The sequence below is a fragment of the Anabas testudineus genome, chromosome 5, assembly GCF_900324465.2.
Source record: "Anabas testudineus chromosome 5, fAnaTes1.2, whole genome shotgun sequence".
NCBI classification, from domain to species: Eukaryota; Metazoa; Chordata; class Actinopteri; order Anabantiformes; family Anabantidae; genus Anabas; species Anabas testudineus.
The window spans coordinates 11,609,697-11,627,745 of NC_046614.1; the positions used below are offsets into that span (position 1 = coordinate 11,609,697).

Sequence of the window (18,049 nt, forward strand, 5' to 3'; positions counted from 1 at the left end):
TGCTCCTTCAGTATTTCAATCATCACTGCTCTCTGTTTGTGTAGGTTTGGCAGTGGACTACTTCAACGAGCGTCTGTACTGGGCTGATGCAAAGCTGTCCTTGATCTGCAGTGTGAGGCTGAATGGCAGTGATGCAGTTGTGGCTGTAAACAGCATTAAGAACAGTTGAGTATTAATTGTTGCTAATTAAGAACGACTGCATTTCTCTTTTACTTTTTTTTTTTTATTTGGTGGAAAAATCAAGACTGTGTATTTGAGCATGGACTGTATATTCCTAGAGAAACATCCATAACATGTATTCTCTATTTCTGCACAGAACTCCATCAACCCTTCAGCATTGACGTGTTTGAGGACTATGTCTACGGTGTCACCTACATCAATAACTATGTCTTCCGAGTGAATAAATTTGGCAAAGGTCCCATTGAGAATGTGACAACTGGAATGAACCACGCCACAGATATAGTTTTGTACCACCGCTACAAACAACCAGAGAGTGAGTAGAAACATTTCTCAAACGCCATAATACTCACCAAAACAAGGAGGATTATTTTTAATGGTGGTTCTTGCTCTGTTTTTGTCAGTGACTAATCCCTGTGACAGGAAGAAATGCGAATGGCTGTGTCTGCTGAGCCCCAGTGGACCGGTCTGTACTTGTCCCAATGGACGCACGCTGGACAATGGCACATGTGTGGAGTTGCCCACTCCCACTTTGTCTCCCATCTGTGAGTTTACACGCAGACACAAATACACCCTCCCACACTGGCATATGAATTATTTTGCTTGACTGAAATGCTTTATTATCTACAGCTCCTCCAAGCGGCCCGTGCCTGGTTCAGTGTCTCAATGGTGGCAGCTGTTTCCTGAATGCCCACAAGCAGCCCAAGTGTCGCTGCCAGCCTAATTATGGAGGAGATCGATGTGAGATTGACCAGTGCAGGGACTACTGCAAGAACGGAGGCACATGCACACCTTCACCTACAGGTAACGCTCAGACATTAGAGGCTGATTTGGGGACTTTGTGCATCTTTTTTTTTTACAACCACAGTAGATTATAGTATTTTATATTTTTGTATCTGTTCTTCCACAGGCACTCCTACCTGCAGATGCTTGCCAGGCTTCACAGGGCCGAACTGTAACCTGCACACTTGTAGGGATTACTGCAAGAATGGCGGCAACTGTACAGTAAGCACTGGAAACCAGCCAACATGCCGCTGCCCAGCTGATTTCCTGGGCGACCAGTGCCAGTATAGTGAGTGTTTTCATTATGTGGTTGACAAATGTTCTTTTACTTCTAATGATCATTTGAAATAAAGGAATTGTATTGTATTGATGTGATGTGTTTGGCTAACAATCAGAATCCCACAGTGTCACACTTACATTTTTATGTGTGTGTGTGCCAACAGAAAGCTGTGAGGGCCACTGTCAGAACAAAGGTACATGTCTACAGAGTGAAAATGGCTCCCAACTATGCCGCTGTCTGCCCCAGTACACTGGCAAAACATGTGAAATAGACAAGTGTCACTACTGTCGTGACGGCGAGTGTATCCCCAGCGACAGTTTTTCAGTTACAGAGAACTTCACCTGCCGGTAAACAGAGAATATATTTATTTATATGGACACAAACAATACTTAATCACACGCCCAGCTGTCTCACCAGTCTTGTTGTTACTCACGACTTGTACTCTTTTCCATAGATGCACAAATGGCAGAATCCAGCCCAGCTGTTATACATGTGATACAAATGAGTACTGTGCAAATGGCCAGTGCTCTATAAACCCCATAACGCGCCTTCCAGAGTGCAGGTGAAGAGCAGAGCCTCCTAATGAATAATTGTTATCAATTCAGTCTCACTATCTTCACTGTGGCATCGCTTACAAAGTTATGTCTCAGTTCTCTCTTCTTTTGTGTGTGTGTGTGTGTGTAGATGTACAGCTGGCTGGGTGGGGCACCGCTGTGAGTCTGTGGAAAACGGTGGCGGTTCCCCAGGATCAAGTGGACGTAAGTTTCTCAAGCTTCCACTATGAAATTAGTGGAAGATAGAAGTTCCTTTATGCTGCTATGATGAAGACGACTTTGTTAAAGATTTTTACATTTGTGTGTGTGTGTGTGTGTGTGTGTGTGTGTGTGTGTGTGTGTGTGTGTGTGTGTGTAGGCACAGCATCCATAGTGATTCCTGTGCTGCTGCTGTTGCTGCTGGTTGTGCTCACTGGAGGAGCAGTGGTCTGGTATAGGAGGAGGATGAGAGGGTAAGTAACACTCGAACCCCTTCACAACAGGAGACAGTGAAGACCACTTTTTGCCTTTTTATTCCCTCTTTCCTTTCTTCCATCTGCACTTTTCCGCTCCTCTCTGTAAACACATCTTTTCTGCTCCTCAGGTCTAGCCGGCCCGGCAAAACCGGCTCCAGGCGCTTGCGGTAACGGTTGCCAGGGTTAAACTTTTCTCTCCATAACCTCATTCAGTTCTGCACACCGATGCTCTCTCTTTCTCTATCTTTACTTCGCTCATGAGTCTTTTTTTGCTGTACAGTGTTTGGTTGTGTTGTGAATGTTGCGCCATTTTCTCTGGTGTTCGTGGGAACTGTAACTCATCCTGCTCCGACAGTACCTCTTCTTATCGATGAACTGCCGTCCTCAGAGCAGCTCCAGGGCAGATCTATTCAAAATAAGCATTTAATAGATCTGTTTATAGCAGGTGCTCTAGATCTCTCATACTCCTGTCCATCATATTGTGTCATATTGTACTGTACTGTGCTGTGGTTTGTTCTGTGGTAGTGTCTCTCATAGTGAGACATGGACAGTACAACAGCATTCTTACAAGCTCAGGTTGGAAAACCTGATTTGAAAAATGTATAGTTATAGTAGAGGCAGGCAATATAAGCAGTACTTTCATTGAATATTTTAAAACATCTATTATTGGGTTATTTTGATCTGAAAGCATAGCTTGGATATTAACAGTGCCTTGTCCAGGTCAGCTGTATCTGGATCTGTCCTGGGCTACACGAATGCTGGGTTTGTGTAGATGCCTGTGCTGTGGCATTGTTCCCTCAGCCTGGATGGTGATTAGAGTCATGCAATGTCTCTTCCCTCCTGTTGTAGTGTGACTGTGCCCCTGCTTGTACTGTTTTGGCTCTTACTGTACAACCTCGAATAAGGCATGAAGGTGTAATCATGTCCTAAATATTTTGTGTAGGGCCAAGGGCTTCCAGCACCAAAGGATGACCAATGGGGCCATGAATGTTGAGATTGGAAACCCTGCCTACAAGATCTACGAGGGCGAGCCTGATGACGACGCCGGGGAGCTGCTAGACGCAGACTTCACATTGGATCCAGACAAGGTAGCGAAAAATAACAGACATGCTATACTGTATAAAAAAGAATAAAAAAATAATCTAATCTAATCTAATGAATGGTAATTTTGTATCCCCTCCAGCCCACCAACTTCACAAACCCCGTATACGCCACTCTGTACATGGGAGCTCACAACAGCCGCAACTCACTGGCCAGCACAGATGAGAAGAAAGAGTTGCTATCACGTGGAGATGAGGAGCCGCTTGTGGACCCACTGGCATAGACTGTCCATCGGCCTGGATCACGCTATTCCAAACACACCCCCTTCTTGCCTTTTAAAGAAAAACAAATCTTAAGAAATTGATTTAAAAAAAAAGTGTGAGAGAAAATTGATAAAAAAAAAGTGTGAACACTGTATAAAATGTACAAAAATGAAGGACTACTTTTGTATGTGATTGCAGTATTATATTTTGTTCTTTTGAGATTCCTCTGGTCAAAAATGACATTTTCTATGAGAGATTTTTAATTTACACGTTGTCCCTTACCCTTTACCTAAATAGCCACTACCTCTGTGCAAAATGGAATGGAAACAAGAAAATCACAAGAAAAGATGCTATCATTGGAGCAATTTTAATTTTTTATTTTTGTATGAATTGTATAGAAAAGAAAAAAACATTGTTCCATTTCACCAGTGCCAACTGTTTGTTGTTTGTGTTGACTTTGAGCGGGAAAGGCAAAACTCAAAGTTTTCTAAATCGGTACGTACATATGTTGTCTTGCTGGATTCCTCGTGAGATTTGTGTGAGGCAGATTTGTGATAGCACAGTTTGTGTATAGCACATGTAAAATGTCAGTACCGGATGGCAACTACAGTATTAACACATCATTTTCTTTCCTCAGAGAACAATGTTACATGATTGTGTTGTCTTCCTTGCACAGAATATCATGTTTTACGGTATAGCGTATACTGTAGGCTTTATACCGTAAGCTGTAAAGCAGGTACGTTTGTTTTTATCACATTGTATGACAGGTGGAGCTCATGTGTTGATGTGAGAGAGTGAAACATGTTTTGGTGTGTAATTATGGAGTTGCAGAACGAGGAAGTTGGTCACGGGTTAAACATTCCAGGCAGCATGGTGGGTGGAGATAACGCATGTAAAGAGATGGTAAGGATGAATGTTTTTATGGAGGACTGTTGCTTGTACCTGCCCAGGCTACATCTGGCTGATAATGGGAGGGCATTTCTGCACCATTTAGCTGTTTGTTAAAAGAGTCTTCCTCCAAAAGGAAAGTGGGGGGAGGGGGGCTGCAGTTAACTGGTTCCACTGGGATGGAAAAAGACAGATTTCTCGCTTGTCTTTTGTCTCTGCAGTCACTTCTTTTGTTAAATGCAGATAACTGGAATTGTGAGTAGATTGAACTTTAGAGGATCAAAGTGTGTACATTCACAGTTTTGTAACGACTCAGTCTTAAGTGCATTATGTTCATTTGGTCCTTAGCATTTCCATTTCTAATGAGCTCTTTCGGATCTCTTTCTCTTCTCTGTGCCCTGCTGCTGCTAACGCTACCATTCTGGTCGCTCTGACACGTCCTTACGCTCAGCCTCTGTCCTAAAATGCTGCTTCTGTCAGAAATGTGTCAGCCATATTTTAATGCATGTGAAAAGTAACACCGATCTTTAACGTAACTACGATAACAAGTTTTTATTTTGCTTAGCCGTCAGCAAGTGTTATTTTATGCTGTTGTATATGTTTTGTCTTTAATTGAGAGAAGTACAATCATTTTACCTAAAGAACATTTTTGCAAAATCATACATGCCTTGAATTGTTTTTTTTTTTTTTGATTAGTCCTTGTTTTTGAATGACACATAGCTTTTATAGTACACGAAGATGCATGGTGGCTCAGACTTTCTTCTGGAAAGAGAATAATGTTTAATTTTGGAGTACTTTACAAACTAAATAACATATTGTTATAAATAAAATTTAAAAACTGTACAGAAAACAAGCCAACGCATATTGTGTTTTGTTGACAATCTGTGCTGATACAGTGAAAAATACACTCAAGAGTCTGTTTGCAGTGGGATGGTTAAATCATTTATTAGGCAAACAGTGAATCTGATCTTTCACACTGTAGACAATTAAATGTACGTATTCAAACAAAATTATACTGTTAATTCTAAAATGTTAAATGTTAATTAATTAAAAACTGAGGAAATCCATCACAGAAAATGATCTGAATAAAGGAAGTATATTTGACTATACAATAAACTCTTACAGTGTTGCACCTCAAAATAGCCCTAATAGATAAAATTAAAAGGTATGAGAGACAAAACTGCACACAACGCAATGTTATTTATAATTGTATATTTTGACTTGAGTTTCAGTTGGAATTTCTTTCCATAGTTTAAGTTACAGTTGTGACTACAACCCACCAAAACCAGTTTTAATCTTCACTTGATGCCTTTAGCCTTCAGCTCCTCTCTGACTCTGCTCAGGTAGTCGGGATCAGGATACCCAAAACTGTGGAAACAGAATATGTAAATAAATAATAAAGAATATAAAACATTTCAGCAGAATTACCAATATCAAAAATATACATTAAAGAAAAAGGTATTTGGCTACTGTACCCCTGTGGTCCTCCAGAAGTTGATGTCTTGTGGTGAATGTCATTCCAGGTCACCTGGTTCTCCAGCCCTGTTGTTCTGGACGTCCCAACAGTGAAAATAAGCTTCTGGTCAAATGCTTTTCTCAGCAGTTGCAGTACTTCTCTGCCTTCTTTGTTGTCTGGAAGATATGCTGATCTGCTAATACCATGATAGGGTTGTCCTGGTTTTGGATGTTTTTCCTGCAATAAAAGAATGATAGACAGAATTGACAGTCAGTGAAGAAATTAGCACAAAACACCTGAACACACAATTGGCAAAAACTCTTCAAGTATTCACAAAAAGAAATTTACCGTCTGCCTTCCACTTGGTATATCATAGGTGATGACTATAGTTTGGCAGTATGAGTATCCAGGGAGGGAAAAGTATTCTGTCCTGACTGACATTTTTCCATCTGGCTGGTCTCCCTCTACAACACCAAAGACATCTTTGCAGACTGGACAGATGGGTCCCAAGCTTTTCTCTGCTTGTTTCAGGCATTCATCACAAAATTCATGTTTACACTTGAGACGTTTCTTATTAGTAAATGTATCTATGCATATAGGGCACTTGTCGTCTTTATTGTCTTCTCCTGTGAGGGTTTCACTGCTACGCTTGCTGTAACCTGACTGTCCACTGGAGGCCCCCTCTGACTGGTCATCGCTCCTCCAATTTGCTGGTGACAGACTGACCCCACTGGCACCTGGGGGTTGGACAAAGTTCATCGGTGACGTTATGACCTTCTGACATAGACGGAGAAGAGCTCTGACAGCATGGCTCTCCATCGACTCGTTTCCTCCTAATCCCCTGTAGGAAGCCCTGACACTGACTTTGCCATCACTAGCTGATTCTGAAACCTTGAACTCCACACCAAACTTACGTTTGATCATATCTATGTTCTCACTGAAGGAGTCAGTTATCAGGTTCCAGAGGCTCTTTTCAATTCCCAGTCCTGCACGGGCGAGAGGGTCGTTGATGTTCATGCTTATCTTAGGTGATGTGTCCTGAGATCCAAACGAAGTCTCACCAGCAGAGTTGTTGGTGTTTTTGAATTTCTGTGTTGCATTTATGGACTGACAAATGGCTTCTTGGCGTTGGCTTGGCCCACATATGGTCATTTCTTCAGAAGTCAGAGTAACCAAAACTTTATTCTCACTTCTCTGAATGACTCTGAGTGTGTCGCTCCATGCGTCTGGATCTACAAACTTAAGAGGAACGGTTGAGCCGTTGGTTTCTCCAATGCATTTCTGTGCAAGGTCTGTGAACTCAGAGAGAGCTTTTTGTGGGTCTCCATTTTTCTGGTCTGGTTCAAATGTCAGCATCACCTCTGCCATGATTTTAACTCCATTCTTTTTCTCTATATTTTTGATTTCCTCTTTGTAGATGTTGTTCATATACCAGAAATGACCAACTGGGACAGGACAAGTACATGTCTCCTCTCCAGCTGTGGATACTGCTGCTGCTGCAGTGCTTTGTTCCACCACATTCATTAGCACCTGTATGTGAGATACTGTATTAATTTAGTTAATTTTATATATACAATTCTACTGATTTATTATAAACACAGATGTACATACATCTTGTTGTTCTGACATGGATGAAGGTGCAAGGGTCAATAAAGCACCCTCTGGTATGTGTGTCTTCTGCTGTGGTTGTGATGCACTCATAGACATTACTGTGACTGGTTTCCAATCATTGCTGGTTTGTCTGTTCAGTTCCTGAAGCTCCTTTGTGGCTTAAAAAGAAAACAAACCTAAACTTAAAAAAACAACTTCCCAACAAATATACATAACATATAAATACAAAACACAGGCTAAAATGGAATTCATCTTTGTTAATAGTATACAGTATAAATTAATAGGAAATTAGATGGTTGTTTGAGATGTAACTAGGACAGGAAAAGTACATGTCTCTTCTCTAGCTGTGGAAACTGCTGCTGCTGCACTGCTGAATCCATTTTGTCCCAGCTGACGCATTTGCTGCTGAATAAAATATAAAAGATAATGTTTTCATTTAGTAAAAAGCAATTTTCATAGAATTTGATCCTACTGATTTATAATAAAGTACATACATCCTGTGGCTGTGATAAGGATGAAGGAGGAATGTTCTTTAAAGCAGGCGCTGGTATTTGTGTCTCCAGCTGTGGTGGTGTCAGGCTAATGGACCTTATTGTGACTCTTTCGATGTCTTTGTGGGTCAGTGTTTGTCCATTCAGTTCCTGAAGATCCTTCAGGGCTTAAAAAAAGACAAAGATAGAAAAATCAAATGGCCAAACAAATCAAAATAAAAATAAAACATTGGGCAAAATTAATTGTGTTCTATTTTTATTATAGTTATTATACAGCATATATGTGTAGGTGATTAGATGGCTAGTTGAGATGTAAATGTAACAGTTAAGTATAAAACATAGTTTTACTGCACCTGGAGCAGGTTTGATCTTTATCACAAAACTCTCATCTCCTAATGTCTTGACAACTGAACAGTCCCTGGCAGGTTTCCTTCTGCTGAACCATGTCTGAAGAAGCAGCTCTAGTTTAACTCTTAATTTCTGAGGTTGAAGAGATTCTGACCACTTCACTGATAGAGTAACTAGAGTTTCTTCTTCCTGTGATGAACTCCCTGAGGCCTGAAAAATCATTGATACAACTTTATTAACAACAAAAGCACAAACTCGTCTGGGTTATTCAGATGGAAAAATCTGGTTTTGAAAATGATTTTCAGTTTCAAATAAATTACAATTGAACTGAACCTGGCTTAAATTTAAAAAATGCTAAAAATATATATGAAATACATATTTTATGAACACGTAGAAGTTATTTAATGTCAGCTACTTATTAACAGTGCAAATAACAATTATTTCAAATATTCAACAGAACAAGCTAAATGAATATAAGCACCAACTAAAGGTCATCTATCTCTCGGACTACACATATGAAGACAGTAAATATTTACTCATGGTTGCACAAATCCAAAATTCTGTTTCACGTTTTAATTTTGGTCTTATTATGTGACATCACTGCTACAAACATATTTAAATAGCCTGTGTTGTGTTGAAAAAAAATCAACATTTGCTTGTTTGTATACCAGAAGAGCTGAGAGAGGAAAAGAGGAATAACATCAGAGTTCATTAGTAGACGAGCAGAGGTCAGTGTTGATCTTGAGCCTTCATTTGGATTCTTTCACTTTCACATACACTTCACGACACTAGTTTTCTATCCACCTGATTTTAGTCCCTAACATGAGCCAGCAGCTTCTGTGTTATAAGAAAAACATTCACACTGCTATGAGCAGTTTCCACCAGTTTTAAAATCAGTGATTTGTGTCTTTGAACATGTAAATACACCTACCTGAGTATAACTGGAAGAAGATGGTTGATAATCAGACTACAAGAGAGCAGAAGAGAAATGGGATATTTAGATTAGAAAGAAAGTTTAGACTTCACAACACAAACAAACAGATTCACATATTAACATTAAAGTAGAATCACAATACAAGAACTTGTCTTTACAGCTCCAGTGTTTACATTAGTTTGTAGACTTGGTTCATATCAATCTACTCACAGTGTCCATTTCCTCCTCCATGTCCTCGACAGGGTTGGACATTGTCAAACTGTTCCACAGCTTCGCAAATATCTGAAACATGAAGTCTGCTTAAACAAACGATTATTTATTATTATTTCTATTCTTTTTGTTATGTATTTCTATAAATCCACACTCAGACATGTTACTTTCGGTTGCAGCAGGCTGATGGTCTCCACACCACAACCTGCGTTTCCACTTCTTTCTGACAACACAACATCTGACACTACATCTCAAACTCTATTTCGACGCCGTGAACATGAACTTAGCACGAATAACGAGTGAATAAGAAAAACACTTACTGCAGCTTTTCTTAGATTTGGACGCAGCTTCTTCCTCAGAAATGAAAGTGAAAGTGCTGCAGTGACGTCACAGGCTCCACCCCCCCGTCGACTGGCGCAGCTGCTGCGTTTCACCATCCTGCACATTATCAACTCACTGTGCTCTCAAATAGTTCATTATTTTCTTCTGTCTGTTCCAGACAATCATAAAAAACTACTAACTAATATATTCATGCATATTGGAGAGTTTTCTTTTCTGCCTTCTCCTCTTGCTTCCTTTTCTGTGAGAGCTTCAGTGTTGTCAATGCTGCATCTTGGTTGTCAAATAAATAAAAGACTGAATGATGGCACAAATATTATATAATCACATGGCAGCAGCTCAATGCATTCAAGCCTGTAGATATTGGTCAAGCTTTACATTACACAATGATACATGTTGGCTCAGGCCTTCTTCTAGAAAGATAATAAAAATGTTTAGTTTTCACTAAATTAAACTAAAGTTATTTTTAAGTTAGAGTTGTGACCACAGTTCTCCAAAAACAGTCTAGACTTAATCAACCTTATGCCTTTAGGCTTCAGCTGCTTTCTGACTCTGCTCAGATAGGGGTCAGGATACCTGAAACTCAGCATACTCATGCATAATATTTCTGAAGAATTAACACTTACAATTCAATTCAATTTAATTCAATTTTATTTGTACATTGCCAAAACACAGCAGAAGTCATCACAAGGCACTTTACAGTGTAAGGTTTAAGACCTTATAATATAATATAATTGTATAAAAAATGATATAGAAAACCCAACAATCCCATTTGAGCAAGCTTTAGGCAACAGTGGAGAGGAAAACTCCCTTTAGAGGAAGAAACCAGTAGAATCAGGCTCATGGTGGTCGGCCATCTGCCTCGACCGCTGAGTGGAAAGAGGAGAGAGAAAAGAACAGCAGGCAACAAAAACAATAACAAGCAGGAAAAACATTGGGCATTATTCTGGAGGTATACAGCTCCAGGCTGGGGATACCTGTAACTGTTTTTTAGGATAAGAGGTCACAGGCTGCAAGGGCCTTAATATAGAAGAAGAATGATTTTATTGAAATATTTAAGTGCCCCATGTATCTTTATTAAAACCACTGATGTGGGAGTTTTCTTTTGAGACAAGGGGAGGAAACTGGTAAACCATAGCCACCCAAAATACATATGTATGCTCAATAATGTAACTGCGTGTCAACAGTTAAAAAGATAGTGTATATGGTTATGTAGTTAAAAGGTTTATTTGATGTAGGTGAGAGAAAAGATGCCCTGTCAATAAATATTATAAGATTATATCTATGTTAATAGTCCTTGTAACGTGAAGCGAAGGAAGAAAAATCTCCCGTTAGACTTGATCGGAGTAATAGTGTCCACACACTGTGAAATGTAAATTGTTGTCTCAACTTCATAGGCTGCTTTGATTTTTTTTTTTTTTTTAGATTAAGTCAAGAAATGTAATGTTGTTCTTCTGAGACACCTAAAGGCTGTCTTGACTAAGTATAGTTTGCTGTGTAAACTAATGTTTTTGGTTTGGTTGATTTAGATTTATTAGTTCATTGAACAAGTTAGGCAGTTGCTCTGACTTAAAGATTTAATTTTATTTGGACGATCTGTTGCATTGATACCAGTCAGTTTGGTCTAATATTTAAATTGCTCCTAGTTTTGTTAACATCTACAAATTTCTCAGTTACCCTAAAGAAACTCATCAAACTGAGTAGAACGACCATAGTACTGCATCTAACATAATGTGCTGGCTTCTGCTTGGGACAAAATATACAATAATTAATACATGGCAGTCATGTTTAGCTAAACCATGTGTTTTTAAAAACTATAAGTGTACTGTGGTGGGGATTGAATTTAACACCCACCTCTATCATGGTCCTTAAATGTATATGTGAAAGTAAACAACTGTGATCTAATATATATATATGTGTATTAAAGACACATGGAAAGTTCAACAATAACTATTTTCTTTAAATACTCAAGCAGAACAGCCTTTTGAGTGCATTAAATTGACAAATGCATGCTGAGAAATCCACTAAAATTCTAATTAGTTTTGTATTTTATCAACTCAATTTATCGAGCTGAGTAAACTCATTCACACATTTATTTATTAATGACATCATTTTAAGTTACAAACCTAAAGTGAGAAAAACTAATTCAATTCAATTCAATTCAATTTTATTTGTAGAGCGCTTTTTACAATTGACATTGTCACAAAGCAGCTTTACACAACCAAAGAACAGTACATGAACAGTGTATGTGTATGAGTCATAATAATGTGATTGTCCCTGATGAGCAAGCCGAGGGCGACAGTGGCAAGGAAAAACTCCCTGAGAAGGCAACAGGAAGAAACCTTGAGAGGAACCAGACTCAACAGGGAACCCATCCTCATATGGGTGATTACATGCTGTGTAGGCAGCAGTCAATGGTTATAAGTTCTGTCAATAAAACCTAACTTTAAGTTGAACTAGCTTGAAAACACAAAATTTAGATATTTTGGTTAAATTAATAAAAAATAAGCAAGATAATTCTCCCAAGACTGAACAAGAGTACTGGTTTAAACAAGATGTGAAGATGTTTCAAAACAGTGTCTTATAATGAAACCATTAACATCACCTCAGAAGATCTCCCCTGTAATTCCTTGTGATTTGTAAACCAAACAGTAAAAAGGTCAGATGAACTGTTATAAAGGTCCCTGGAGGTGTTCCTTATATATATAAGGTTACAAACCAAACTGGTGCCAGATTTGAATAATTCCTTATGTGGTAGGTTAAAATTAAAAGATTAGACTGGATAAACTATTTATTTTACCAATCACCAGTGATTGTTGAGTTTTACAAGTGATGGGTTCAAAGGAACAGCAAAGCAATTGGCCCCAACAATCATTAATGTTGTTAACAGAAACAAAAGGTATTGGAAATGTTGTTAACAGAAAATGGAGGTGTCTGTAGAGTGTTTCATACTGTACATTCAAACCTCACAAAAGACGGCAGCACCACTTAAGCCTTATAAGATCTGACTGCACTGTCTGAAGAACAACCTGGAAGCTTTGTCATGATTCCAGCCTTGTTGCTGCCTTTATTTTCCCCCATGCTCTTATTTTGGCAACTTCCTGTTTCATCTTCCCAGTCTGTTCACATGCGGTCACCTAATTGACTACCCCTTTGGTTCAGTGAGTGTTTTCTCTGTTCTGTTTTGTCCTTCGTTGTTCTTTTCCCCCTCTCTGACAGTTTGGACCCCTTTTCTGTTTTGGATTTTGCCTGCCGGACTTATCTCCGAACTGCCTAACTGTGTATGACCTGGATTTCCCTCGCCTCTGAGTTTAGCTTTGTGAATTATTTGTGTGGACTGCCTTTCTTCATAACCTCAGACTGTTCCCACACCTGGTTTAGACATTGGATTTCTTTAGGAACTGAAGCTGGACTGTATTCTCATGGTGCTTATACTCTTGTTGCACTCCTGAACCTTCTCCATTGTCCATTTTGTCCATGTGCTCTCTGTTGGTCGGCCATCTTGGTCGTGACGTCACGTCCGGTTTCCAGACCACCATACTCGCCCTACGTCATCTCCTTCTAGTGACTGTTGTGTCCATTGATTTACGATTGTTCTGTTGCTATAAATAAAGATTGACTATTCCGTCCTGTCCTGTCTGATCTCTGGCCATGGAGTCCTTCACCCAGCTGGTGACAAATTTTGAGGTAGACGATCCTTTCACCTCCTTGTCTGAGAAATAGTTTTGGAGATGGAGCAGTCTAACTCTTCTCTTCTAGTCTCCATTGCATTAATGCTAAGTACCAACAGATAATTGACGAGGATGAGAACCTTGAAGATGACGACTATACTAAAACCTACATTAAATAAGTTCTAAGTCTCCTGATACTGAGGTGAATACTTGATGATGTGTATTGTGAAAACCCAACAGACAGTTATATGCTGATAGCAATGTCTTTTATTGTTTTTCCATTTCGTTTTATTGTCCATTATTGAAAAAGGATCATACACTTCTATAAATTTGATAAGTTACTCTTCTTTTCATACGGTGTCTGATATTAACGTTTATTTTTCATTGTTATGGTTTCCATTGTAATTAAAAGTATGAACAGGAGAAGAGCTCTGACAGTATGGCTCTCCATTGACACGTTTCCTCTAAATCCCCTGTAGGAAGCCCTGACAATGACTTTGTCATCACTTATCTCTGATTCTGAAACCTTAAACTCCCACATATGGTAATTTCTTCAGAAGTCAGAGTAACCAAAACTTTGTTCTCACTTCTCTGGATGACTCTGAGTGTGTCGCTCCATGCGTCTGGATCTCCAGACTTAAAAGGAACGGTTGAGCCGTTGGTTTCTCCAATGCATTTCTGTGCAAGGTCTGTGAACTTCGACAAAGCTTTTTGTGGGTCTCCATTTTTCTGGTCTGGTTCAAACGTCATCATCACCTCTGCCATGATTTTAACATTCTTTTTCTCTATATTTTTGATTTCCTCTTTGCAGAAGTGGTTCCAGCTGTGAAACTGCCTCTGCACTGCTGAAACCATTTTGTCCCAGGTGACGCATTTGCTGCTGAATAAAAGATGTTTTCATTTAGTTAAAAGCAATTTTTGTAGAATTTGATTCTACTGATTTATTATAAAGTACATACATCCTGTGGCTGTGATAAGGCTGAAGGAGGAAGGTTCTTCAATGCAGGCTCTGGTGTTTGTGTCTCCAGCTGTGGTGGTGTCAGGGAAATGGACATTATTGTGACTGTCTTGATGTCTTTGTGGGTCAGTGTTTGTCCATTCAGTTCCTGAAGATCCTTCAGTGCTTAAAGAGAGAAAAATCGAATCAAATTTTTTAATTATAGATATTATACAGCATATATTTGTAGGTGATTAGATGGTTAGTTGAGATGTAATTGTAACAGTTAAGTATAAAACATAGTTCTACTGCACCTGGAGCAGGTCTGATCTTTATCACAAAACTCTCATCTCTTAATGTCTTGACAACTGAACAGTCTGTGTCAGGTTTCCTTCTGTTGAACCATGTCTGAAGAAGCAGCTCTAGTTGGAATTTTAATTTCTGTGGTCGATGAGATGCTGACCACTTCACTGAGAGAGTAATTAGAGGTTCTTCTTCCTGTGATGAACTCCCTGAAGCCTGAAAAATCATTCATATAACTTTATTAACAACCAGAGAAGCACAAACTCGTTTGGGTTATTCACATGGAAAGATCTGGTTTTAAAAGTTATTTTCTGTTTGAAATATAATTACAATTGAACTGAACCTGGTTTAACTTTTAAAAATGCTAAAAATTATATATGAAACATATATTTTATGAACACGTAGAAGTTATGTAATGTCAGCTACTTATTAACAGTGCAAATAACAATTATTTCAAATATTCAACAGAACAAGCTAAATGAATATAAGCACCAACTAAAGAGCATCTATCAGTACAGAACACAGGGGTATTTTTCAATATTAAATTTTGATTCACATGGCACAACTGACATAGCCTGGTTATTTTTGGTTTGTTACTGGTATTTTTGTGAAGACAGTAAAAATTTACTCATGGTTACACAGACTGGTTTCACAAAGATAATGTTTTCATTTAGTAAAAAGCTATTTTCATAGAATTTGATCCTACTGATTTATTATAAAGTACATACATCCTGTGGCTGTGATAAGGATGAAGGAGGAAGGTTCTTTAATGCAGGCGCTGGTATTTGGGTCTCCAGCTGTGGTGGTGTCAGGCTAATGGACATTATTATGACTGTTTTGCCATCTTTGTGGGTCAGTGTTTGTCCATTCAGTTCCTGAAGATCCTTCATGGCTTAAAAAGAGAAAAAGAAAGAAAAATTCAAATGGCCAAACAAATAAAAAGAATAATACATAAACAAAACATTGGCGAAAATGAATTGTATTCTTTTTTTAATTATAGTTATTATACAGAATATATTTGTAGGTGATTAGATGGTTGGTTGAGATGTAATTGTAACAGTTAAGTATAAAACATAGTTCTACTGCACCTGGAGCAGGTTTGATCTTTATCAAAAAACTCTCATCTCCTAATGTCTTGACAACTGAACAGTCTGTGTCAGGTTTCCTTCTGTTGAACCATGTCTGAAGAATCTGCTCTAGTTGGAATTTTAATTTCTGTGATCGATGAGATGCTGACCACTTCACTGAGAGAGTAACTAGAGTTTCTTCTTCCTGTGATGAACTCCCTGAGGCCTGAAACAAACAAACTTGTTTGGGTTATTCACATGGAAAGATCTGGTTTTGAAATTACAATTGAACTGAACTTGGCTTTCCTGCCCTTTAAAAACACACACCAGTTTTGGGTTTACTGGTTTCAAGAAGCACTGCCTGATGTGAACCATGCCGCTCAGAAAAGAACTCTCAGAAGACCTACGATCAAGAATTGTTGACTTGCATGAAGCTGGAAAGGGTTACAAAAGTATCTCCAAAAGCCTTGATGTTCACGTGTCCACGGTAAGACAGGCTGTCTACAAATGGAGAAAGTTCAGCACTGTTGCTACTCTCCCTCAGCTAAAGACTTACAGAAATCTCTGGCACATGCTAACATTTTTGTTGACACATCTACAATAAGGAAAACATCAAACAAGAATGGAGTACATGGGAGGACACCACGGAGGAAGCCATTGTTGTTAATATACACAATATTACAGCATGTTTGAAGGTTGCACAAGAGCACCCGGATGTTCCACAGCACTACTGGCAAAATATTCTGTGGACAGATGAAACCAAAATTGAGTTGTTGTTGGAAAAAATACACAACACTATGTGTGGAGAAAAAAAGGCACAGCACACCAACATCAAAACCTCATCCCCACTGTAAAACATGGCGGAGGGAGCATCATGGTTTGAGGCTGCTTTGCTACCTCAGGGCCTGGACGGATTTTTGTCATTGATGGAAAAATGGATTCCAGAGTTTATCAAGACATTTTGCAGGAGAGCGTAAGACCATCTGTCCGCCAACCGAAGCTCCACAGAGGATGGGTGATGCAACAGGACAATGATCCAAAGCTTACAAGTAATTCAACAATAGAATAGCTTCACCAGAACAAAATACACCTTCTGGAGTGGCCCAGTCAGAGTCCTGACCTCAACCCGATTGAAATAGTGTGGCATGACCTTAAGAGAGCCATTCACACCACACATCCCAAGAATATTGCTACACTGAAACAGTTTTGTGAAGAGGAGTCGTCCAAAATTACTCCAGAACGTTGTGCAGGTTCTTTCACTTTCACATACACTTCACTACATTAGTTTTCTATCCACCTGATTTTAGTCCCTAACATGAACCAGCAGCTTATGTGTTATTAGAAAACCAGTCCCACTGCCATTAGCAGTTTCCATCAGTTTTAAATCCTTAACCAGACTGGTTCAAGTGATCTGTGTCTTTGAACATGTAAATACACCTACCTGAGTATAACTAGAAGAAGATGGTTGATAATCAGACTAGAAGAGAGCAGAAGAGAAATCGGATATTTAGATTAGAAAGAAAGTTTAGACTTCACAAAACAAACAAACAGATTCACATATTAACATTAAAGTAGAATCACAATACAAGAACTTGTCTTTACAGCTCCAGTGTTTAGTTTGTACTCACAGTGTCCATTTCCTCCTCTGTGTCCTCGGCAGGGTTGTCCATTGTCAGACTGTTCCAGAGGTTCGCAAATGTCTGAAACATGATGTCTACCTAAACAAATGCAAATTTATTATTATTTCTATTCTTTTTGTTATGTATTTCTATAAATCCACACTCAGACATGTTACTTTCAGTTGCAGCAGGCTGATGGTCTCCACACCACAACCTGCGTTTCCACTTCTTTCTGACAACACAACATCTGACACTACATCTCAAACTCTATTTTGACACCGTGAACATGAACTTAGCACAAATAATGAGTGAATAAGACAGAAAAACACTTACTGCAGCTTCACTTGGCTTTGGACGCAGCTTCTTCCTCAGAAATGAAAGTGAAAGTGTCCTCTGAGGTTCAGCCAACGGACTATAGCATCAGACCATGTGTCACAGCAAACTCAGTCTACAGCCTGGTCTGATGTGTCTTGCACATTCAGATTGTAGAGTTGCAGTTTGGCAGAAACAACATGAAAACATAGATCCAACCTGCCTTGTATCAGTGGTTAGGGTTAGGCTGCTGCTGATGGTGGTGATGTAGTGGGTGGGGGATATTTTGTTTATTTATATTTTAGGCTAG

At 39.0% G+C, this 18,049-nt stretch overlaps 2 protein-coding genes across 2 annotated transcripts in view; one reads left to right on the forward strand and one right to left on the reverse strand.

The window, feature by feature from the left end:
- The window catches only part of LOC113153949 (low-density lipoprotein receptor-related protein 1-like), a 75,334-nt gene extending 70,042 nt beyond the window's left edge, over window positions 1-5,292 (forward strand). Inside the window, exons 79-89 of the mRNA XM_026347872.1 lie at window positions 45-164; window positions 317-493; window positions 582-722; window positions 808-981; window positions 1,088-1,249; window positions 1,404-1,587; window positions 1,695-1,802; window positions 1,925-1,998; window positions 2,153-2,246; window positions 3,193-3,337; window positions 3,433-5,292. Coding sequence (XP_026203657.1) covers window positions 45-164; window positions 317-493; window positions 582-722; window positions 808-981; window positions 1,088-1,249; window positions 1,404-1,587; window positions 1,695-1,802; window positions 1,925-1,998; window positions 2,153-2,246; window positions 3,193-3,337; window positions 3,433-3,573 — 1,520 coding nt within the window. The 3' untranslated portion in view covers window positions 3,574-5,292. The remainder of the gene's footprint in view (window positions 1-44; window positions 165-316; window positions 494-581; window positions 723-807; window positions 982-1,087; window positions 1,250-1,403; window positions 1,588-1,694; window positions 1,803-1,924; window positions 1,999-2,152; window positions 2,247-3,192; window positions 3,338-3,432) is intronic.
- A 68-nt stretch (window positions 5,293-5,360) lies between these two features.
- LOC113153951 lies at window positions 5,361-17,847 on the reverse strand. Its single transcript, XM_026347873.1, has 14 exons — window positions 17,761-17,847; window positions 17,437-17,526; window positions 17,250-17,285; window positions 15,830-16,034; window positions 15,470-15,633; window positions 14,753-14,957; window positions 14,461-14,624; window positions 8,353-8,557; window positions 8,003-8,166; window positions 7,838-7,913; window positions 7,509-7,666; window positions 6,246-7,427; window positions 5,917-6,134; window positions 5,361-5,809 (listed from the first exon to the last, which is right to left on the reverse strand). Exons 2-14 carry the CDS (start codon window positions 17,515-17,517, stop codon window positions 5,740-5,742), a joined length of 2,928 nt encoding a protein of 975 aa, XP_026203658.1. The 5' UTR covers window positions 17,518-17,526; window positions 17,761-17,847; the 3' UTR covers window positions 5,361-5,739.
- Between the last annotated feature and the right edge of the window lie 202 nt (window positions 17,848-18,049).

Coding starts and splice junctions, on each gene's coding strand:
- LOC113153951 (XM_026347873.1), bottom strand. CDS start 17,517: ATGTTTCAGACATTTGCGAACCTCTGGAACAGTCTGACAATGGACAAC. Junction 16,035..17,249: donor CTTCTTCTAGTTATACTCAG/GTAGGTGTATTT, acceptor TGTTTGTTTCAG/GCCTCAGGGAGTTCATCACA. Junction 14,625..14,752: donor AAAGATCAGACCTGCTCCAG/GTGCAGTAGAAC, acceptor TCTCTCTTTAAG/CACTGAAGGATCTTCAGGAA.